This window comes from Symphalangus syndactylus, chromosome X, assembly GCF_028878055.3.
Source record: "Symphalangus syndactylus isolate Jambi chromosome X, NHGRI_mSymSyn1-v2.1_pri, whole genome shotgun sequence".
Classification (NCBI taxonomy): Eukaryota; Metazoa; Chordata; class Mammalia; order Primates; family Hylobatidae; genus Symphalangus; species Symphalangus syndactylus.
In genome coordinates, this window is record NC_072447.2 from 150,544,468 (window position 1) to 150,569,086 (window position 24,619).

Consider the following 24,619-nt stretch of genomic DNA (forward strand, 5'->3'; position numbering starts at 1 on the left):
GAGGTTGCAATGAGCTGAGATTGCGCCATTGCACTCCAGCCTGGGCAACAGAGCAATACTCTGTCTCAAAAAAAAAAAAAAAAAAAAAAAAAAAAAAGAAAAGAAAAAAAGAAAAGAAAAGATAAACAATAACAATAGTATTGGCACATGAATAGATAGATTGGTGGAACAGAATAGAAAGTCAAGAAGCAGATCTATGACTATGTAAGGATTTAGAATGTGATGATGTTATCGTAAGTATAATAGAAAAGGATGGATTTAATAAAGGGCCTTATGACTGCTGGAAAAATTGTATCCCTAGTCCACAACACACTCCAAAATATACTCCAGGTGTATTAAATATTTGAATTTAAAAAGTACAACCATGAAAATGTTGGGAGTATTAGAGTATGGAATGCCTTTATAGAGGTAAAAATAATAAAGGAAGAGATTAATAGATTTAATTACATATAAAATTTTAAGCTTCTGAGCTTCCCAAGCACCATAAAAAAGTAAGGATAACCAATTACCTTGAAAAAATATTTTAAATATGTGGCAGATTAAGAGTTAAGTTCTCTGCCATGCAACACACTATGAAAGATGTAAGCTCACTGATTATGAAAGTTGCAAATTAAAACAAAAGATATTTTGTTTTATTTTGGCCATCAAATTGGCAAATAATAAAAAATGGAGAAGTGTCAGAAAACTGGCACTTGCCTGTACTACTGGTAGAAGTGTATTTTGGGGTAGCCATGCTGGAGGATAATTTGGACATATTCAAGAGCCACCATGCCTTAAGAATTTATCTTAAGTAATTTTTCATGAATATTTGCAAATATATACAGCTTCAGTGATAATCATTGCAAGCTAATGATAACGTAATGATAATCATTGCAGCATTCTTTATAACATCAATAAATTGTAAACAACCTAAGTGTTTTCCTATGGAGAAATTGCTAACTCAGTTATAATAGAGCCGTACAATGGAATTCTGTGACATTATTAAAGATAGTTTTGGGAAATATTTAATGCTATGGACAAATCTGTGTTATCCTCTTCTCTCATGTAGGAGGGAATTGTGTAAATAAGACTAAAAACCAATTCTTTAAAATAGTGAGAAAGAAGGATAAGGAAGGTTTTACTGTATGTAAGGCCTTGATTTTTATCAATACATATGTAAGCCAACATATTTTCCAAAACTTTCTGTGATGGGATCTGATTTAGTTGGAATACATACTGTTTTCAGCTCATCAGTTGATTAGGCCTCTTAATGCCGTTTGTCAGAGGTAAGTTTACTATTGTAAATCAGCTTACAACAATGGCATGTGTCAGCCTATAGGTTAAGCATTTGTAAATTTAACACTTTTTCAGTTTCACAACAAAATTGCATTCTGATTATTAATAATGCTTCAGCTGTTATGAGATGAAAGTATATCTGTTAGCTATTTGACATTCTATAATTAATTTAAGCAAAGGCAATTACTATTAAAGGGTCATTGAAAGTGATAAATGCTTTATATGTTGGGATTAATAATTTTACTTCTTCTTAAGGGTCCTCATATTTTGTGCTTCCAAGTGGATGTATGCTGCAAAACAGTGAAAATGCTAATGGCCAATCTCTGGAAGAAGATTCCGCATGGGAAGCTTTGCTGAATTTTTTCTTTCCAACAAGTAAGTTCTTGTTTGATTTTTTTCCCCCTCTAATGTTCTTGTTTTGAAAACAGTAATTAAATGTTTAGGAAGCAGTGTGGTGTATTGGCACTGGAGTGGGACAGAGCTGAGTTTGGATCCTGGCTCTGCTCTTTGGCTTAGGCAAGACAATCTCTCTGAACCTCAGTGCCCTCATCTTTGAAATGAAAATATTTACCACAAAGAATTATGAGGATGAACTGAGATAACATTCATAAGGCATTTCATAAATGTGTGTTACTGTTTATAAAATACTTTTCCTTTGCAAATATCTAAATCTTTCACAATTTACCTGAATGGCATTGCCTGAAATTTAGTCACTGATCCAGTATTGTGAAATTAATGTCTTCTGTGGCATTAGTGAGGGTACTGTGTGACTGATGTTATGGAATATGCCAGATGTTTTCCCATCTATTTTAATGATAGAAATCCCAGGTTTCAAGTCTCACCGTCTTTTTGTGATTCTGTATATAATGTGTTTATCAAGCACATTGTGACCCCTGAGAATTATTAACCACAAATAAACGCGTTTCATTTTGTATAGCATGTGGTGCCCTTTCAAGGAGAAGCTTCATATAAATTGGAATATGTGAAGTACAAAGATAAAGCTCTTATGAAAAGTCATGCAGAATTTATTCTAACAAAATTTGATATACTCTATAAGCACAAAATTATATCTGTTTTTCAATTCCAGGCCTTACCACTGAATTCTTTAGTGAACTTGAAAAAATCTCTTCATGTTTCTTTATGCTTGTTATATTAAGTTTAAAATAGGCATCTACCAATGAGAATAGCAAAATAAACAAGTTCCTTAAATAAACTCAAAATACTGCCATGGTCAAATTGAGTAAATAAAAAAGAAATCTGAGAAGGTGTTATGTCGTATAGGCTGAAGGAATGCTTTGAGTGCCAAAGTTAGTCGTAAACAATAACTAATGATGATTTAAGCTTTAAAGCTTATGAAAACAACAGATGTAAATGGTCACATACTTACCTATAATAACTACATTGTACAGACACTGAAACCACCTGTAAAAATGGTCCGGAAAAGATACCTGCATTTCTCAAATATTTCTCCAACCTGGTGCAGGAAAGTAAGTCAAAATCAATTATATGGAGTAAAAATTTTGTCCAACGAAATAAAGTTGTGCCATTTTAATAGAAACATCTGACCTAGGTTGATTCTAAAAGTGATTAAATATTTATAAAATGTACATACTGTCTTTGAAGACAATAACTACAGCTTCATAAAACGTGAAATGTTTTTAACCAATTTATTTCCTCCCCCACGTAATTGAAAATAAACACTCTTACCACTTAAGCATGAAAAAAAAGTTTGTTGTTTTGTCATTAGGCTATTATTTCTAAAATATTTATCTCTTGCAGATTAAAATGATAACCTTGACACACAGTGGCAGGGAAGCTTGAGAGATCACCTGATCTTTCTCCCTTTGGACAAAACTATATACTTAAACCTGACAAAAAAATTGTTCTACCTTTTTGATTCTTTAAAATTACCAACGCCTCTTAGTAATTTGAGCCTGAAAGTTAATTTGTTTTTGTTTTTTTGAGACAGAGTCTTGCTCTGTTGCCAGGCTGGAGTGCAGTGGCACGATCTCGGCTCACTGCAACCTCTGCTTCCCAGGTTCAAGCAATTCTCCTACCTCAGCCTCCTGAGTAGCTGGGACTACAGGAACGTGCCACCACGCCCACCTTTGTATTTTTAGTAGAGACAGGTTTTCACCATGTTGGTCAGGACGGTCTCGATCTCTTGACCTCGTGATCCGCCCGTCTTGGGCTCCCAAAGTGCTGGGATTACAGGCGCGAGCCATCGCGCCTGGCCCGTGTTAATTTTAATATCTAGCATAAAGTCCATCAGATGCACTTAAAGCATAAATTAACAGATGATCTTAGAGATCATATAGTCTAGTCTCTTCTATGATTTAACCCTAACCCTAACCCTCTCTTTAGCATTTCTGGAAAGTGGTGTTTGAACGGTACCCACGGTGAGAAACTCAGCATGCAAGGAAATCCATCCCATCTCTGAGTAGTCCTGACTATTGTCACCATTTTCTGGCTGTTTGACACCCAGAACCTGAACACTTGATGCAGTCCAACCTAGGGGAGAAGAGCCACTCTGGGCCTAGCAGAATTGAAGAACAGATTACTTAGAATATAGAACAACAAGTAGGATAAACTGTCATGTCTAAAATGTTTGGAAAATGAGTATCTAGGCCACTTGGTAGTGCATTAAATTTTTGATCTTGCATAAGTTACTTTGATCCTTTATTATTTTTAAAACAGAGATTGTAAAACTCAGTTTGGGAGTTTGTTGCAAAGATTAGTAATAAAGTGTGTAAAGCAAGGTTCCTGGCCCAAACAGGTGCCTAAATAATGGTAGATATTATTATTTTTACCTTGGCTTCAGCAATTGCCAATCTTTAAAAAAGAGGAATGTAGTAAAATATACTGAGGTTAAAATTTGCATAAAACGATTGCATTGTTCTTTGCTGATGTTGAAATGCTTTAGTGATTATAAAATATCAGTTACTACTTTTAACTTTGTACTTATTGATAGTATAAGAGATTGAACCAAATCTATTCTGGCCTTAACACATAGACATACTGTGGAGGTTTTTCTGTTTGAATGAAAATCTGATATCGTGCTTTTTAGTTTGTATTTGTTTCTTTTATAAAGCAGGATATTATAGAAAATAAGCTATTTGAGCTTGCAAGTCTTTTAGATTCAGGTATGTACGAATTTATTGCAGTTGCATGAATCTTGGTGTTAATGCCATAAATCATTGCCTGTTTAAAATTATAGAGTCATAATTTAAGGGTGAAACGAAGAATCTTAAAATATATAGTAGTGCCAATATGATAAGTGTTCACAAAAAGTAGGTCAATACCAGTGTATCACTTACTTTAGTCACTAGCAGCAAACTGTGTAATTTTAACTTACATTCATTCTCATTGATGCATTCAATGAGTTTCTGTAGCTTAGTAACGTTAAGCCGGAGGATATATGTGGGATCATTTTAACAAGGGGTTAGTTTTAAAAGCATTTGACCTGTTGTTATTTAGTTCCTTCTGTGTTATATTTATATCATCACCACTCAGCTCATGATTTATTGTCCTTTTAAACTATCTTACCAATAATTTTTTAACAACTTGTAATTTTCTGCAGTTCACCTAGATTTGAAAATGTGATGTTAAATAACTTAGTGGTAACTTTTAGTTTAAGCCTTATTTTCTTTTAGCACCCATCACTAATTGTATATGCCATTAAATGTTTGCTTTTCTTCTTTGTCTTCCAGTAATTATTTAATTAGGGAAAGTGCCAATTAACCATGCTGTATTCTCTTTCTTAAATTTCTGTTTTTAAAAGCTTGCATTCTGAGGGAAAATCAGATGGCAAAGCCTTGTAATGAGCTGCAAGATCTTAATGAGAGTGAATGTCTGAGCTACAAATGCTGTTTTTCATCATTGGGGACCACGAGCTTCAAATGTTTTGCTCCATTAAGAGATGGTAAGTTATTCCTCTTTCATTTATTTCTATTTTTAAATATTAAATAAACAGATCACAATGGCATAAGTTCATATTTGGATTTCCCAGCTTAATACTTAAATGGGACTCCCAGTCCTAGAGCAGTGCTCCTTAGAAGGTCCTGAGGTGGTCACGACTCTAGTCAGGAGCAGTTTTTGCTTAGCCTTTAGATGGTGACTTTGGTAATACAAAAATTAGTCTCACATTTTCTTTTGCTTTAGTCACTCCCTGTGTTTTGTCCTAGTTTCCAGGCTCTATGGAACCCTCAATGGTTGAGAGAAGATACCGGTTGGGCATGCCTTAGCTTACTTTTCTTTGCCCAGCTTTTCCTCCTAGGTGGAATTCTTCCCATTTGTCTTGTCTTCATCTCAGTATGTAACAGTAGACTTGAATGTTTCTTGTTAAGGTCTGCTTATTAGTTTTTCTTTATTGGGTATTTTTTGAGATAGCATCTCACTCTGTTACCCAGGCTGGAGTGCAGTGGTGACGTGATCACAGCTGACTGCAGCCTCGACATCCAGGGCTCAAGTGATCCACGCGCCTCAGCTTCCTGAGTAGTTGGGACTACAGACGTGCACCAGCAAGCCCAACTAATTTTTAATTTTTTTGTAGAGACAGGGTCTCCCTAGGCTTCCCAGGCTGGTCTCCAACTCTTGGATTCCAGCAGTTCTCCCGCCTCGGCCTCCCAAAGTGCTGAAATTTATAGGTGTGAGCCACCACACCGAGTCTTGTTCTATAGTTTTTGAATTAGGTTCTTCTGAATATTTTTTTCTTTACAAAGTTTTGAGAACTACACCGTCTGTTTTTGCTACCTTCATTTGGATAGTGGGGATGTATTTCCAGTTGCTCTCATGATGCGTGGATTTGATATGATGAAACACTAACAAATACTACAAAAAGGATGCATGCAAAATATCTTAAGTTAATATAGTCCGTACTCAATTTACGGCTTTTTGTTGAACATGTAGTGTTAATACTGGAAACTAAAACCTGATCATGAATGTAATATTACAATTTTAACATTGTCACATGTTATTTGTAATTCGTTTATCAGTTTGGTCTTTATATTATGTATGAAGCAACATTTGGTTCTTGCAGAGGAAAAAATTTAACTGTGACTTACAATTCCCCAATCACATTAGGACGCATTTTCCAACGAATATAAGACTAAAATATGCTTATTTCACCTGCACATTCTTGATTCCTTGTTTAATTTAATGTTTCGTAATTTGGAAGTAAACATGCAGCATCGGGTTATTCCCAGACAGTCTCCCATCCAAGTACTAACCAGGCTAGACGCTGCTTAGCTCACAAGATCAGATGAGATGGGGCACATTCAGGGTGGTGTGACCATAGATTAAGAAGCTATTTATTTACCAAGTTAACGGTTCATAGATTAATGTGCTCCCCAAGTGCTCTAGGATATACAACATATGGCCAAGAGAAAAAGCCAATTTAGGGCCAGAGGAAGAAATATATCGTATGCATCATGATAATCAATGATTGTACAAAAAGAGTAGGATCATTTTGTTAAGGCTTCATTAAGGGATACATATTGAAAGTGTAGCCTTCAGTTGTATTTCAAGAACATTTCATGAACTCCTGTTCCTTATAAAGTAGCAAGGATATTTACCTGTCACATAAGAATACCTCCTCATTTCACTTTATTAACTGATAGTTTCTTTATAAGGACTTTATGAAAGAGCTTGGATTTACTTCTCTTGCTTAAGTCATAAAAGTAACAGGATATAATTAAACCAACAGAGCCTAAACAGATGATGCGAATGTTTGGGCTTGGTGCAATCAGCCTGATCATCCTGGTATATCTGCCCATTTATTGCTGCTCTCTTTTCTGGAGAAGGTAGGCAAACATAAACTTTTATTTGCTCTTTGCTAAGTATACGTGAGTATTTGTGTATAGACATATTTATTAATATACTTCAGAAATATAGGGATTATGTTTGGGTTCTTTATGTTGAAAATACGGTAGCTTGGGAAAAACCTAAAACTAGAGTTGCCATAATATGTTTTTAAAATGCATGTTATTGGCCAGGCCCGGTGGCTCACGCCTGTAATCCCAGCACTTTGGGAGGCCTAGGCGGCTGGATCAGTCTGAACTCAGACTGGTCAGGAGTTCGAGACCAGTCTGACCAACATGGCGAAACCCTGCTTCTATTAAAAAAAATACAAAATTAGCCGGGCATGGTGGTGCACGCCTGTAATCCCAGCTACTTGGGAGGCTTAGGCAGGAGAATTGCTTGAACCTGGGAGGCCGAGGCAGGTGGATCACTTGAGGTCAGGAGTTCAAGACCAGCCTGGCCAACATGGCGAAACCCTGTTTCTATTTAAAAAATACAAAATTAGCTGGGCATGGTGGCACACACCTGTAATCCCAGCTACTTGGGAGGCTTAGGCAGGAGAATTGCTTGAACCTGGGAGGCAGAGGTTGCAGTGAGCCAAGATCACACCACTGCACTCCAGTCTCAGCAACAAGAGCGAAAATACGTCTCAAAAATAAAATAAAATGCGTTATTTTATTTTTCCATAGATTTTATTCTTGCATAGTATCTGTACATTCCCTCATCAAACAAACCCACAATTAGAAGGAAAAATAAATTAGCAAGCTTGGTGTGTGTGCAGTGGGGGTGGCCATTAACTGCAAATCAGAAGAGTTCCTGGAAGTGTTAGTTTCCATTTAGTCATCTGCCGTTGGTCTTTAATGATCATCTACCGTTGGGTCATAAAGCCTTGATCTGTCTTCAAGCCAATTGGTAAACAGATTTCTTCTTAGCATCTTATACAAAATGCCAATGGACTACTAGCATGATGCTTCCAAGCTTTTTTTTTTTTAATAGCTCCCCACCTGTGGGGACAGAGTGGGTATAGAGGTACAGAGCACAGTCAGGACTAGAGTGAGGTGAGTGAAGCACTTAGAGCACAAAGTTAAGGGAAGCACTCACTCTCAGGTTTATGCGCGTGCAAGGTCAGCATTGTCACTACCCTGAGAATAAGTACCTCCTTAAATTCTCTGATAAAGAGAAGGTGCCTGTTGAAGGTTAAGCATGTTTGATTTTTTTATTGAAGTTAATGTGGAAGTAGTAGTTGAGTTCCCAGAATATGATTTAGATTTCGCAAGAAGAGTTAGACTATATACACTACCTTACTTTGGATAAAGATCATCAAAGTGATTGGCAGTAGGAGTGGAATTTTTGACCCTTCCTTCTTCTCTTCAAAGGTTGATTTTGTATTAAAAAAATAAACCATGAATAACAATAAAGTAACATTTGCTAGAAATTGGTGGCTAGGAATATGCCATGAAATTTAGAGAGTTTCTAGGATTATAAGTTTGGTATGATAACTTCATTATGGTCCCTGTGTTATACCTCTGTAAAGGAATTTTATGGGGGTGTTCAGGTCTCCTGGATTTTTTTTTCTCTAAAATGAAATCCAAAGGATTGTTCTCTGATCCTAATATATTTCCTTCTTTCTACATAATACAGACTGCTTGAGAAACAATGTGAATAAGTGTATATATTGGATACTATACATTTTGGTTTACTGTGTTTTATTTATTTTACTATTTTGTGCAAGAGCAGTGTGCTCCTTCTGTCATCTTGAGCTGACTATCATGACCTTTGGAGCAGGTAGCAGATTCATCTTGCTGCTTAGCTGAATTTCCAGGAACAATGATTGAGAGTGGATGGGCACTTTCAGCCTATTGTGGTAGGCTGATTTTAGAGGCAAGGAGAATAATTGTAAGAACGGGAAAATCCCATCCCTGATATCCAACAAGGAGCCAAGTGCAAGCCAAAGTCTGCTTTTGCAGGGCAAGATATCTCCTTAGAACGATTTCCTTAACTCACTTTCTGTTCTCCATTTCAAAGAATAAAGAGATAGATAAAATATTAGAGTAGGTAAAATAAATAACCCATAAAAGAGAAATAGACACAGCAGTAAAATCAATATGTGGTGGCTTAAAAAGGAAAAGAAAGAAGCCAAACACAATTGTTTGTCTAAATCAGAGGTACCAAAAGCTATTATGACTATCTGCAGTAATGTGATTTGGGCCTCTTTTGGAAGACATTTTTTTGCTCTTTAATCGTTGGAAGACACCCTTAAGCTCTTCCTCCTGCTAAATCCTGTCTTAAACATTAAATAACTGAGAATTCCTTTAAGAAAGAGCTGTCATAGCTCTCCTCTTGGCCTTCGGTTGCAAGCCAAAACAATGTTTTGGTATTCCCCAACCTCTGCAATTTGGACAGTGTCTTTTTTTAAGGATCACCTAAGGAGCCAGCAACTGACAAGAGTTGGAGAGCTTAAAAAATGAGAAGCACTTTGGGAGGCTGAGGCGGGCAGATCACGAGGTCAGAAGTTCGAGACCAGCCTGAACAACATGGTGAAACCCCATCTCTACTAACAATACAAAAATTAGCCGGGCATGGTGACATGCGCCTGTAATCCCAGCTACTCAGGAGGCTGAGACAGGAGAATCGCTTGAACCCGGGAGGCGGAGGTTACAGTGAGCCGAGATTGCGCCACTGCACTCTAGCCTGGGTGACAGAGTGAGACTCCGTCTCAAAACAAAAACAAAAACAAAAACAAAAACACAAAAATGTGAAGCGATTTGAGTTGGTGGGAGAAGTAAAAGCAGTGTAGGTGAAAAGGGTAATTACTCACCAGAGCCATATATACTTCAGTTTTTGGCGCCTAAGTCATTTTTCCACTATTGACCATATTCATTCAATGTTTGCCTGTGCCAGGTATAACGGAGGATACAGAAATTTTTAAGACATAGGCCCTACTTTTAAGGAGCTTAAATCCACCTTAAAACAAATCCCAAGTATGTCACATTTAAATTACAATATAAGATGAAAATAATTAAGGACTAAAATGGATGGTAGCAATAACTTACAAAAGTTTTGAAGCAGTGGAGATCAGGTTAAGTGGGAGAGGGCACATCAGGCTTCATGGTAGAGGTGCCGTTTCAGGTCGGTTTTGAAGGGGGACAGATTTGGAGTAGATAGAGAGGGGTCCTTTTCACAGAATTAATTACATTCAGATGGTGGTCTTCTCACTATAGACACCTTAATTTATTTCATTTCTGAGCAGATACAGCTTAATTTTGCCACTGGAAAAATCTATAACTGAATCTTTAGTTTACTTCTGCTTGACTTGAGTTCTAGTGTGATATGAACCCGGTACACAGAGGACTCAAGCCGGTTTGAACTGGTTGCACATACAAAAGGAAGCAGAGAGCATTAGTGAAAAACTTTCTAAGAATTTACTAATAGCCATATTAAACTAACATATAAGATGTGTTTTTGAAATATATTGTGTCCTCAAGGTTATGTAAGATCTATTTTTATCCTCATTAATAGGGATCAGAAGCTTCATTAGGTATAAGTGTCACTAGTAGGCTTAAGCCTTTGCTTAGAGGAGAAGGAAGGAAAAGATCAAGTGGATAGCGACAAAAGGAAGCAGGGGAGAGGAATTCTAAGGGGAAGAGAAAAAGGGAGGTGGCTGAATTGTTCTTATAACAGCTATTACTGTAGCCAGCGACAGTAGTCTCAAGTGCAGTTTCTAATTCAGTTTCTAATCTTTGTCTGTTTTTAGATAAAGTTTAAATCTGTGTGTATATGCCGTTTAAGCATCTGTGGATTATATAGTGATATGATACTTGAGTGTGTCTGTAGCTTTGGTAAGGTGGAAAATTTAAACATAATACCATGCCTGTTAAATTCAGATGAAGTGCATTTTCATGTTCTTTTTCTTCCTATCAGATTGAATTTGTAACTTTGAATTAAGATAAATTCAGAACTCAGTCTGAAAATGACAAAACTGTTTTCTTTCAATTAATAAAATATCTATTTTTTTAAAGATTGTAGATCATCTGATACACAGATGATGTAAAAAGCACATCCCCCATACACTTTCAATGTTGCTACTTGCCAGATGGCTGTTACTGAAAATTTCTACATTTAGACAAATCCTGCTGCATGATTCCCTGTATTATAATCTGGTTTTCATTATGCCGACAGTCTTAGTGCCACTTATTTTCTTACAATGGGAGGTAAAGAACTGGGAATAAATGTGTCAAAAACTGCCTAAAAATCGTCACCCTTTGAATTTAAAAAATAGGCATTTACATTTTCAATTTCCCATGTTTGCATATCTCATTATACTGTACAATATAATTAGTAATGTTATTTTGAAAAGCTTTATGCAGTAATTAGTGAACTACTGGAAAGTTTGAAGTTCCTAGGATTATATACATTTGGATTCATAGGAAAGAAATAAAATCTATAAATTTTGAAAAGTATGACTAGGCTCTAAGAACTTTGATAAAATATGTCAGATGAGAATGTGAGCAAACTGGAATTCTGTTCTAACATGAGTCACTATAGGTTTGAAATTCGTATAAAGCTGGTTCTTCTTGGACGCTGTTCATAGTAATTTAATTACTGAAATAATAAGAGAACCTCATTATACGGATCATATGTCTGAGGTGTTCTCATTGCAAGGACTCCAAAGACAGCATTTTACAGAACTCTGGCATAGTAGGTACTATTAAAAAGAACATTCTGTTGCCAAGTAACTAATAACTTCATTGCAAAATGAAGTGACCTTTTCTCAATTCCCATTCAATTTGATCTTTTTGTCACAAAGTACACTGTTGACTGCTCCCTTCTTGAAATTTTCCCCCCTTGGATTTCATTGTTCCTCTTACAATTTTGATCCATCTCAGTCTGCTTTTCTTTGTTCACCCAAATGTGGTTGTTTCCCAAAGCCTTACTCTCATTTATCAGAAAATGTTAGAAATATATAGTAGGAAGAACATTTTAAAAGATCTGCGTTCTCATTCTGCTTTCGCCACGTTTCATGGATGTGTTTAAATTCTTTGAGTATTGATTTTCTAACAAAATTATAGTAGAGCCTTGAGTTAGATAATTTCTATGGTATTTTCTGACCACAGTATTCCAAGAGTCTCTGGGTAAATTACTCTTAAATCCAAATCCTAAAATCCTCACTTCTACCTGTTCCATATTTCCAGTCATTCTCGTGAATGAGATGTTTTATCAGCACCTCAAATGCAACATGTGAAAAAGTGAACTCATTTTCTTTTTCTCCTAAATCATCTCCCCTTGACCCTTCTCCATTCCTGTCAGTGATTTCTTTAGTTTCCCGGGCTAGAACCTTAAGAGTTACTGGTGACTATTTCTTCTCATTTATCCTCAATATATAATCTTTTCACTTACTTTCCTTGTCATTTTGTTTTGTTTTGTTCTTTGGAATGAGTCTGGAATTTGCCCCTTCTCCCATTTTATTGTTGTAATTTAGTACCAGCCTTGAGTGCCTTTTCCCATTCTAGGCAAGTGGCTTCGGGAGAGGAGCAAAAGGGAACTAAGGGTAGCTTCTAAAGAGCAAAGGCAGGTTTCAGAGCTGAGAGGTCATAATGCTATATCTAATCCAAGCGATTCTTATAAGAGAGACATTATCTGAGATAGGGCTGCAAGTGGGGCTTGGAGGATGGCTAGGAGGTGGGTTCCAGAGAGGTTTCCTGGTACTTAAATAGGAATGTATGGCATTGGCCTTAGGTAAAGAGGAATTAAGGATACCTGCCAAACCAGTTTGGACATATACCTGGACTCCTAATCTACTCTCCCTCTAATCCATCCTGCAACGTCTTGCCAGACGCATCTTCCTGAAATATCTCTATTCCATTTCATTATATCATTCAAGAACTTCTAATGCTTTCAAGAATATCTGTGTTCCAGGCCTTGTGTTAGGTACTGTGAAGGACAAAGAAGCAAATCAGATTATGCTCTGTGCTCTCAAGGAACACACATAGTCTATGTAATAAGGGACATATACAAGTATCCAAAGTAGAAAATCATTGTCCGTAAAAGAGGTACCGATAAAAAGTTAGTATGTAGATGGCTTTTATGGAAGTAAACTTGGGAATTTTTTTTTAAGACAAGTTCTCGCTCTGTCACCCAGGCTGGAATGCAGTGGCACAATCACAGCTCACTGCAGCCTCGACTTCCCGGGCTCTGGCAATCCTCCCACCTCAGCCTCCCGAGTACCCAGGACCACAGGCATTTGCCAACACACCCAACTAATTTTTGTATATTTGGTAGAGACAGAGCTTCACCATGTTGCCCAGGCTGGTCTCAAACTGCTGAGCTCAAGGAATCCACCTGCCTTGGCCTCCTAAAGTGCTGCGATTACAGACAGAAGCCAACATGCCCAGCTCGTGGGTCCTGGGCTTTTCTTTTGCTGGGAGAGTTTTATTATAGCCTTGCTTTCGTTACTTGTTATTGGTCTGTTCAGGTTTTGGATTTCTTCCTGGTTCAATTTTGTTAGGTTGTAGGTGTCTAGACATTTTTCCATTTCTTCTAGATTTTACAATTTATTGGCATATAGTTGCTCAGAGTAGCCACTATTGAACCTTTGAATTTCTATGGTATCAGTTATAATGTCTTCTTTTTCATCTCTGATTTTACTTATTTGGGTATTCTCTCTTGTTTGCTTAGTCTGGCTAAAGGTTTGTGAATTTTATTTATCTTTCTTAAAAAAACAACTTTTTGTTTCATTACTCTTTTGTATTGTTTTCTTCATTTCAAATTTATTTATTTCTGCTCTCATCTTTATCATTTTTATTTTCTTAATTGTGGGTTTGGTCTGATTTTGCTTTTCTGGTTATTTAAGACGTATCATTAGGCTGTTTATGTGAAGTTTTTCCTCTTTTTGATATAGGTACTTATAGCTATAATCTTCCCTCTGAGTACTGCTTCTGTTGTATCCCAGGTTTTGGTATATCATGTTTCCATTATCAATTATTTCAAGAAGTGTTTTAATTTCCTTCTTAATCTCTTCATTGATTCACTGGCTATTCAGGATCATATTGTTTAATTTCCATGTGTTTGTATAGTTTCCAAATTTCCTTTTGTTACTGATTTCTAGTTTTATTCCATTGTGGTGAGAGAAGATGCTTGTTATCATTTTAATTTTTTTCAATGTTTTAGGGCTTGCTTTGTGACCTAACACACAGTCTATCCTTGAGGATAATTCCTGTGCTGGGGAAAGAAGGTGTATTCTGTAGCCATTGTAGGAAGTTTTCTCCAAATATCTATTAGGTCTATTTGGTGTACAGTGCAGATTAAGTCTGATGTTACTTTGTTGATTTTCTGTCTGGAATATCTGTCCATTGCTGACAGTAGGGTATTGAAGTCACTAGCTATTATTGTACTGGGGTCTATCTCTATCTTTAGCTCTAATACTATTTGCTTTATGTATCCAGGTGTTCCAGTGTTGGGTGCACATATATTTACTGTTGCTATATTCCATTGCTGAATTGGCCTCTATCATTATGTGGTGACTGTCTTTGTCTCTTCATATAGTTTTGTTTTGAAATATATTTTTTCTGATGTAAGTATAGCTACTCCTTCTCTTTCTTGGTTTCCATTGGTATGGAACGTCTTTTTTTCATTCCTTTATTTTCAGTCTGTATGTGCCTTTATAGGTGAAGTGTGTTTCTTCATATAGTTTTGTTTTGAAATATATTTTTTTCTGATGTAAGTATAGCTACTCCTGCTCTGTCTTGGTTTCCGTTGGTATGGAATGTCTTTTTTTCATTCCTTTATTTTCAATCTATATGTGTCTTTATAGGTGAAGTGTGTTTCTTGTAGGCAACTGATGATTGGGTCTCATTTTTATATCCATTCAGCCACTCTGTGTCTTTTGATCGGAGAGTGTAGTCCATTTATATTCAGTGTTATTATTGGTAAGTAATGACTTACTTCTGCCATTTTGTTGTTTGTTTTCTGGTGGCCTTGTGGTCTTCTCCTTCTGCTTTCCTTCCTTCCTGTCTTCCTCTAGTGAAGGTGATTTTCTCTGGTGATACGGTTTAGTTTCTTGCTTTTTATTTTCTGTGAATACATTGTATGTTTTTTGATTAGAAGTTACCATGAGGCTTGCAAATACTATCTAATAACCTATTATTTTAAGCTGATAACAACATAACACTGTTTGCATAAACAATCAACAAAAAGGAAACTAATAAAAACTCTACCTCATAGCTTCATCCCCCAACTTTTAAACTTTTTATTGTTTCTGCTTATATCTTACAGTAGTCTATGTTTTGAAGAGTTGTTGCAGTTAATATTTTTGATTGGTTCATCTTTAGTCTTTCCACTTAAGAGTAGTTTATATAACAAAGTTACATTGTTATAATATTTTGTGGTTTTCTACATACTTATTGTTGCCAGTGAGTTTTGTACCTTCAGATGATTTATTATTGGTCATTAACACCCTTTTCTTTCTCATTAAAGTATTCAGTGTAGCATTTTGTGTAGGATAGATCTGGTATTGATGAAATCCCCCAGCTTTTGTTTGTCTGGGAAAGTCTTTCTTTTTCTTCATGTTTGAAGGATATTTTCATTGGACATACTGTTCTAGGGTGAAAGAGTAGTATGTCTTATTTTTCCTTCAGCACCTTATATATATCATGCTACTCTGTCCTGGCCATAAGGTTTCTGCTGGTAACTCTGCTGCCAGACTCACTGGGGCTCCATTGTATGTTATTTGTTTCTTTTCTGTTAGTGCTTTTAGGATCCGTTGTTCATCCTTGACCTTTGGGAGTTTGATTATTAAATGCCTTGAGGTCATCTTCTTTTGGTTAAATCTGCCTGGTATTCTATAACCTTCTTGTACTTGTATATTGGTATCTTTGTCTAGGTTTGGGACATCCTCTGTTACTATTGCTTTGAACAAACTTTTACCCCATCACCTTCTCTACCTCTTTTTTAAGGCCACTAACTCTTAGATTTGTCCTTTTGAGACTATTTTCTAGATGTTGTAGGCATGTTTCATTGTTTTCTTTTTTTTTTTTGTCTCCTCTGACCATTTTAAATGGTATTAAATGTATTTTAAAATAGCCTATGTTCAAGGTCACTAATTTTTTATTCTACTTGATCAATCTGCTATTAAAAAACTCTGATGCATTCTTCAGTATGTCAGTTGCATTTTTAACTCCAGAATTTCTGCCTGATTATTTTTAATTATTTCAACCTCTTTTTTCAGTTTGTCTGATATAATTATGCATTCCTTGTCTGGGTTCTATTGAATTTCTTTGTGTTTCCTCAAAACAGCTATTTTGAATTCTTTGTCTGAAAGATAATATGTCTCTGTTTCTCCAGGATTAGTTTCTGGTGCCTTATTTAGTTCATTTGGTGATTTCACATTTTCCTGGATGGTCTTGATGCTTGTGAATGTTTGTGTCTGGGCATTGAAGAATTAGATATTCATTGTACTGTTCACTGTCTGGGCTTGTTTGTACCTATCTTTCTTTGGACAGTTTTCCAGGTGTTCTAAGGGACTTGAGTGTTGTGATCTAAGCTGTATTCACATTAGGAGGCATACCAAATCCAGTGACGCTGTGGCTTTTGCACACTTGTAGAGGTACTTCCTTAATGATCTTGGGAAAAAAACCAGAATAATTCTCTGGATTACCATCAGAGGCTCTTGTTCTCTTCCTTTCCTTTTCTGCAGTCAAATGGAGTCTCTCTCTCTGGACTGAGCTGCCTGGAGCTTTGGGGTGAGGTGACCAAAACACCACTGAGGCCACCACCACTGGGACTGCACTAGGTCAGACCTTAAGCCAGCACAGCACTAGGGCTTGTCCAAGGCCCACTATAATCACTACCTGGCTACTGCTTATGTTTGCTCAAGGCACTGGGACTCTACAAACAGCAGGTGGCAAAGCCAGCCAGCCTTGTATCCTTTCCTTCAGGGTGGTGAGTTCTTGCAGGCCCCAGGCATGTCCAGAGGTACTTTCCAGGAGCCAAGAACTAGAGTCAAAACCTTAGAAATATACCTGGTGTTCTGTTGTACTGCAGGTGATCTGGCACTCACCACAAGATGCAGTTCTTCCCACTGTTTCTTCCCCTTTCTACAGGCAGAAGAGCCCTACCTTGTGGCAGTCAACACTGCAGGCCCACCGGGAGTACTGCCAATGTTCTCTTAAAGCCCAAGGGCTCTTCTGTCAGCTTGTGGTGAATGTTACCTGGCTTGGGACTCACTACCCTTCAGGGCAGTGGGCTCCTCTCCGGCCCAGGGCAGGTCCAGAAATGCCATCCAACAGCCAAGGCCTGGGATTGGGTATGCTAAAAGCCCACTTGGTGCTCTACTCCCCTGTGACTAACCTGGTATCTAAGGTTCGAGACAAAATTCCCTTTACTTTTCCCACTGCTTTTCTCAAGCAGGAGTCTCTCCCTGTAGCCACCACAGCTGAGGATATGCTGAGTCACACCTGAATTCAGTAAGTCTCAAAGTCTCACCCAAGGCTCACAGCATAACCTGGGTATCACTGCTTGTTATTCAGGGCCCAAGGGCTTTTCAGTCAGCAGGTCCTGCCAGGACTGGATCCTTCCCTTTAAGGCAGTAGATTCTCTCCTGGTTCAGGGTGTATCTAGAACTGTCATCTGTGAGCTAGGGCCTGAAAAGTGGACCTCTTGACTCTGACTGGTGCCCTTTCCTACTGTGGCTGAGCTGATATCCAAGATGTAAGACAAAGTCTTCTTTACTCTTCCCTCTCCTCTTCTGAAACAGATGGAAGGAGTCTCTTTTGGAGCTTTGAGTTTTGCAGCCTGGAGTTAGGGGAGGGGTGGCACCAACATTCCCTTAGCCACCCTGGCTGGCGTGTCAGTAGGTTGTGTGCCTCCTAAATCCACTGACTCTTAGCCCAGTTCAGCACTAGGACTCACCTAAGAATTGCAGTCCTTGTGGCCTAGACTGCCTTTCAAGATTATTGAGGGCCCCAGTGAACTTTTGGCCCACAGTGGCGAGGCTTGCCAGATTCAATCCTGACCACTGGGATGGGTGGTTCCCCTCTGGCTAGGTCTGGTTTAAATAGTCCCTCTCTGAGTGGGCATCAGCTGAGTTCAGCCTGGTTTTGCTTTCTGCTTTGACAGGGCAGCTCTGAGTTCAATGTAATGTCTCACAATTGCTGCACTCTTTCTCTCCCAAGTGCACAGATTCTCTTTCTGTGCCATGCAGCCACTGCTGGGGGATAGGGGAGAGGTGGCATTGGCAATTCAAGACTGTCTTTCCTACTCTCTTCAGTACTTCTTTCAGCTGTATGAAGTTAAAGCAAGTACTCTGAGTGCTCCCCTGATTTTTGGTTCTTATGAAGGTGCTTTTTTTTTTTTTTTCCTGTGTAGATAGTTGTTAAATTTGGTGTTCCTATGGCGGGGTAGGATGGGGATAATTGTTAGAGCATTCTATTCCGCCATCTTGCTCTGTCCTCAGGCCATTTCTTTCTTTCCGATCAGTTATGTTAAACTCTTGAGGTTCCAAAACACCCAACAAATTTCTTCAATGATGTATGTTTTTGTTTCTTTGAGCCCCTAGCCTCAGAGTTCCCTGATGTACTCAATTCTGAGGAATTGCCCCTTTACTCATCATTGGCCACCCAGTTTCATGCCCACATCTTGAACATTGTTATTCACTAAAAATTGAACCTCTGAATCTCTGAAATCTTGAAGTTCAAAATCCTACTCTTTCACCGTAGGTTCCTTGTCCTCCAGCTTTTTCTCTGCTTCATTTTTGCTGAACCTGTTCTTTAACTCATTGAGGCCTCCAGCCTCTTTAACTCTCTCTTTTCTCCTGGTCTGCCATCTTCCTAACATCATCTGCTTTTTTTTTTTTATCCAGCCTGGATCCCATTGTCTAGTACTTTAATCCATTCTTGTTTCCAGTCCCCTTGTTTCATTGAAACTGAATCCATACCACTTCTCTGCCATTCTTGTTTCCAGTCCCCTTGTTTCATTGAAACTGAATCCATACCACTTCTCTGCTCTTAGATCTAGGCTCCTGGGAATTTTTAGAAGAAAAAAATGTCCCACAACTGTGTGGGTCTGTGTCATTAGAAATTTCCAGTGAGCTCACTTAACATTTCCAGCCATGCCACTCTACTTGATGTTTACAAACAACATGCCACCTTGCCACTCTGAGTCTCATAAAGTGTATCTGCTGACTGAAATGCTGTTATGCATCTCCCCGCCTCCACTTTTCTTTGTCTGGCTCTCTCCACTCAGGCTGTAGGCCTCATCTTAGATGTCACCTCTTCTAGGAAGCTTACTCCAAACCTCCTGCATACATTGGGTCAGGCTTCTTCTTGTCTGCCTTCTACCAATCTCCGATTACCTCTACTTGAACTCATCTCAACGTAATATTGTTAGTCTGTATATCTACGAAATTTCCCTTCTAAATTTTAAGCTCCTCAAGGACAGATACCATATCTTATTCATGTTTATGTCTCTAGTACTTAGAATAATGCTTATTTAGTAAATGAGCAAATATATCAGTGCGTGAATGAGTGTGTAAGAAATTGACCTTTTCAGTATGCATATGCTGGTCATGATATATGACACTTTATATGAAAAGAAGAAAACTACCTCTAGGACACTGAAAAATCATTTCACTCCTACTCTCTTCCTTGGGCATTTTCATTGGCTGTTAGGTAGAATAGCTAACCTTGGATCTCAGTAGTAAAATGTTAGTCATATAGCCAGTTAGTGATGAGGCTGAACAAAAAACAAGTCCTCTGAAACCTAGGTCGGTTTTGAAATAATAAGGCCGTGTTGCTTTTTTGTCGTTAATTAAGGTGAAATGTACGTGACCAAATTTAAAAGAAAATCTGTAGATAGAGAAAACATAGTCATTTTAATTATATAAAGTAGGATATATTGACGTCACAGCATTAGAAAAAGGCATAAGTTCTCAATTTCTTCTCTAAAATCCTGAAATTCAAAAATTTCTGCAAACCTAAAAATTTTGTTGTATTCATTTTATGACAAACCTGGACTGAGATTCCTTCTAGTCATTATTTAATTCTTAGAGTGAATATTCATATATTTTGTTGCAGAAATGCTACTGTGTTTGATTATGAGATGCTACCCCAGACCCTATGGGAATGTCATGTAGTATTCAATATATCGTGTCATATTACCTTTCTAAATCCAAAAGAATCTGCGTTCTCAAGCACATCTGGCCCCAAGGGACTGAGAACTGTGTAGTTGTTTCAGTTATTATTTTTTTAGACTGCAGGTAACAACATGGCAACATAAACAGGCCATAGATAAATCATATAAATATATTTTTTGCCTTCACTCACCATTTCATTTATGCCTGGAGACATTTTTATGATTAATTAGGAAAGAATTTGTTTCTTTGACCCACATTTGTCTTACCTCGTGGAGCTCAGTGTCAACCCAGTAATACAGTTTTAGGGGAGAAAAGTTAGTATTATTTATCTTTAAAGTCATAATTTCAAAGGCAGACTTATCTATCTCTGGGACCCACATGCTCAGAACCTTGTTTTTCTGTACAGCTAAGTAGCACTTACAAGGTCCTGGTATCTTCTTCTGTATGCTACCTAGCTTGAGCTGAGGATAGGATTATTTATCTGTCATTACTTCTTCATAATATTGTGTGCAAATCTTTCTCTCTTTTTTTCTGTCTTTGGATTTTTCTCTTTACCTCTGCCATGAACATTACTATTTTTTTTTCTTCTTGGCTTATGTTTAGTTCTTTAGAAAGTAAAAGCCCTATAAGCATAAAAATCAACAAACATTTCCATTTCCTCTGTGGGATATAAAAAAGTGATAAGGTAAGGTTCCAGTCTGAAGGAATTTACAAGCTTTGAGGAGAGAATGAGACATGTTAGTGTAGTAGGAGAGAGATTGTACTTTAGATTTAGGTAGGTCTGGATTTGAATCCTGGTTCTACTACTGAGTAGTTTGGTGACCTCGGCAAGTTACTTTCCGTCTTGGTGCCTCAGTTTCCCCATATGAAAAAGGGGGATGATAGAAATAGTACCTGCCTCATCAAGTCGTTAATGAAGATTAAATGAGATCATGCACATGAAGTGCTTATATACAGGCCTTGGCACATAGGAAGTTTATCATACCTGCTGCTAGCCATTATTCACGAACACTGCAAAGTGGTCTAATGGAAAAAGCTTGTACTTTAGAGTCAAACAGACCTACGTTTAAATTCTAGCATCTCCATTACTAGTTATCTGTGACCTTGGGTGAATTATTTTACCTCTTTAAGCCCCAGTTTAATCATTTGCAAAGTAAGAAACACACTATCCACCTTCCAGGGTTGTTGTGAGGATTTAATGAGAAAGTATATAAAGCACTTAATGAAGTTCTTGGCATGTGATAGCCTCTCAAGTGCCCCTTTGCCAACTGTCCACACAAATACAAGGAGGTACGAGATTGTATACCCAATGACAATAGGAGTAAGTGAAAGTGCTTTGAAAATTGTAAATGCTAATACAATGTGAGCCATTACTGTGTAGATTTGAAGTTCATAGGAGGAAGGAAACCCTCTAAACTAGGAGTGGAAGAGCTGGCTTCCTAGACAAGATAATATCTAAACTTACTGTTAAAGAGTGGGTAACATTGGTGTCAGCACAGGGAAGTGGGAGAGCATTTCTGTTACAGAAGGTCACATAATCAAAATGACTGTATAGAGAATAATAATGATGGTTATGACCAATATGAGCAAGCCAAGTGGAATAATTTCTATCAGATTTATTAAATCTGGTGAGTTAAAAATATCAGGTGGGAAAGTATAGTTATCTGGGCAAATATTTTTTTCCTTATAACCCTCCCATTGTTATTCTATCACTAATGAGAAATACGGTTTCACTTGAACTTTTTATGTTACAGAGAATGGGCCAAATACTTACGAAGGGAGGACAACAGAGTTGTAATGGGTTTGAAGAAACAAAGAAGGAAGCGAAAGAGGAAGTCTAAAATGTTACAGAAAGCAGCAAGAGGAGGTGAGGAACATGGTGAAGAGTAGCAAGAGACCAAAGGTCATTGACAATAGGATGTACAGTTGAAGTGCTCAATCTCTGATTCTTGTCAGCTTTATATTTCTACCATCATCTTTGCTTGACTGTCACATTTTTTTAACCACACAAATGTTTGGATCACAGGAGGGTCAGCTTCTGAACAAATATTTATCACTAGAGATATTGAGATGGTAGGAAAATGGATAAGAAATGTGCCAAATTGTTTTGAGTGCCACATTAGATGGTATACACAGGTCAGCTTTTGTTTTGAGTGCCACATTATATGGTATACACAGGCCAGCTTTTCAGAGGGAGAAAAGAAGTTGAACCTGCCCACTCTGACTCTATGGCTCCCTGATAGACACCCTTGGTAAATAATGAAGGCCGCAGTCCTCATATGTGACCACATCACATATCCAGGGGAAGGAGAATGGCCTTAGGAGTCTGACAGAGCTGAGATTGAATCCTGGATCTTACCTGTTAGTCTCAGCTACCTGTTCGTCAAACCTGCACGATGTAGTGTTAGAAGAGGTTGAGAGAGGGATCCCAGAATCCTATACTAGGGACTACTTTGTACAGGTTACGCTTGTACAGGCTTATAGATCCCTAGCCTTGACTTGGGTCTCCTCCTCCCAAAATAACTGTGAAGGGACAAGTAAGAATAAAATGGTTGGTGAGAAACAAAGCTGTATCTCAGGGACTGGGAGTAAGGACACCCAGGTCATTAACTAGTAGTGTTTCCATGGGCAGTGAAATTAACCTTTCAGTTCCTTGATACCATCACAGATTTTCTGTGTAACTTAAACAATATAATGTATGTGAAAATGTTTTGAAAATTGCAATGCAGTACCCAAAATTAAGGTGTTAAGTTACAGAGAAGCAAAGGAATGGAATAACAGACCATTGAATTCCGTGTCAGGAGACTCTGGCTTTAGTCCCAGTTCTGCCATTATTTACAGTGTATGGTTGAGCAAGTCCTTTAACTTTCCTGGGCTTCATTTCACCAATCTTCAGAATGAGAAGGTTGATTTGATGAATAGGAAAAGTGATTTATCTCAGAAGAAAAAAAAGAAAATCTTTATATAAGGTATCATATATGTATAGTTGATACATATTTACTTAAGGTAACACATAAAAATATATTACTATAATAATGCCTGTATATTATTATTCATATGAATATATTACCTTGTATTAGTTTAATGCAATACATGTGTGCATATGTACACATGTACACACACATATATACATATATAGCATCATAACTAGACTAACAAAACTTGGTTTCTGTGGACCATTCACTGAGACATGGAAGTTAACTTTGTTATTCAGAAATTATCTCTGTAATAATGTTTGCTCTAATCTATTTTATATGTATGCCTCACAGTAACAGAAGATGACGTACTGGCAAACTGAAAATACGTAAGTTAATCATAACATTCACTATATAGAATTTGATAATTTTGTTGTGGGGACTTCTTTTATGACAAAGTGCGATATGTGAATACTAGTCTTTTCAAGTTGTTTAACCCTCCTTTACTTTTCTCCCATAGCATTATTTTCCCCTCAAGACAACAGAAGCCATTCAGAGCAGAGGGGACTGTCTCAGCCATCCAAACCTCATGGAGCATTTTGGAAAGTAAAAAATTGGTTCTTATTTTTGTCATGTTTACTTTCAAACATGAAATAAAATTGAGTTCTGTTTTCGTGCATCAAACCGGAATCTGAATTATTTTTATTAAAAACAGTTCCTACAGAATCTTTAAAAACATGCCTCAAACACCGGTGGCATTCAGATCCTAAAAAGTTACATGATTTTTGCACCTTGGGTTATTGTATCAACGTATACTTCTCTTGGTACTAAATAAGACAGATGTCCCATATTGTTATTCACCTGTCAGCAAGCAGAGAGAAAAACCCCAATGATCATATGTTGCAGTGTGTGATACTTTGTTTATTTTGAGGAAAAGAGGTGAAGATAATTTGTAGGGTTTTTTAATTTTATAATTTATAATGTTATTTTCCCCACTATAAAAGTAAAATACACTTATAGGAAATTTGGTAGAGAAGAATATATAGGATAAAGGAAAAAATCAAATCATTATTTCACTAGTGCTAAATACTGTTACCTTGTGTTTTCTTTACTTTTTAAATAATTGTGTTCTGTGATATATATGAATTTATTATGCTGTTTTTAAAAATTATGTCTTATGATTCACTTTTTTCTTTTGAAATATGTGAGACTCAAGTTTACCTGGGCTTGTTACTCACTCATGTGGCAAACATTTATTGAGTTCCTGTTATGTGCCATGCACTCAATGTGCTTGGAGATACTCATGAGCAAGACAGACTTGGCCCTGTCTTGATGGAACTCACAGTATAGCGGGAGAGGAAGCCAGGTAAAGAAGTAATGACAGGGCTATGATAAGAAGCGTACCAAGTTCTATGGCAGCACGTAACAGGGGCACCTTGCCCCAGACTAGTAGTCGCTTGGATAATGAGAAGAACTGAAAGGGGAGGACACTCAAGTTTCTCAG

At 37.4% G+C, this 24,619-nt stretch overlaps 1 protein-coding gene across 1 annotated transcript; it reads left to right on the forward strand.

Annotated features, from left to right (window-relative positions):
- The first annotated feature begins 1,516 nt into the window (after window positions 1-1,516).
- Window positions 1,517-23,799, forward strand: FMR1NB (FMR1 neighbor). The gene is made up of 6 exons (XM_055269165.1): window positions 1,517-1,650; window positions 5,057-5,197; window positions 6,980-7,076; window positions 21,955-22,103; window positions 23,470-23,504; window positions 23,636-23,799. The coding sequence occupies exons 1-4, from the start codon at window positions 1,563-1,565 to the stop codon at window positions 22,088-22,090; spliced, it is 462 nt and encodes a 153-aa protein (XP_055125140.1). The 5' UTR covers window positions 1,517-1,562; the 3' UTR covers window positions 22,091-22,103; window positions 23,470-23,504; window positions 23,636-23,799.
- The last annotated feature ends 820 nt before the right edge of the window (window positions 23,800-24,619 follow it).

Bases quoted from the DNA above. Each gene is read 5' to 3' on its own strand.
- FMR1NB (XM_055269165.1), top strand. From the start codon at position 1,563: ATGCTGCAAAACAGTGAAAATGCTAATGGCCAATCTCTGGAAGAAGAT. The intron at 5,198-6,979 runs GTAAGTTATTCC...TTAAACCAACAG, and splicing joins TTTTGCTCCATTAAGAGATG to AGCCTAAACAGATGATGCGA. The intron at 7,077-21,954 runs GTAGGCAAACAT...TTTATGTTACAG, and splicing joins TGCTCTCTTTTCTGGAGAAG to AGAATGGGCCAAATACTTAC.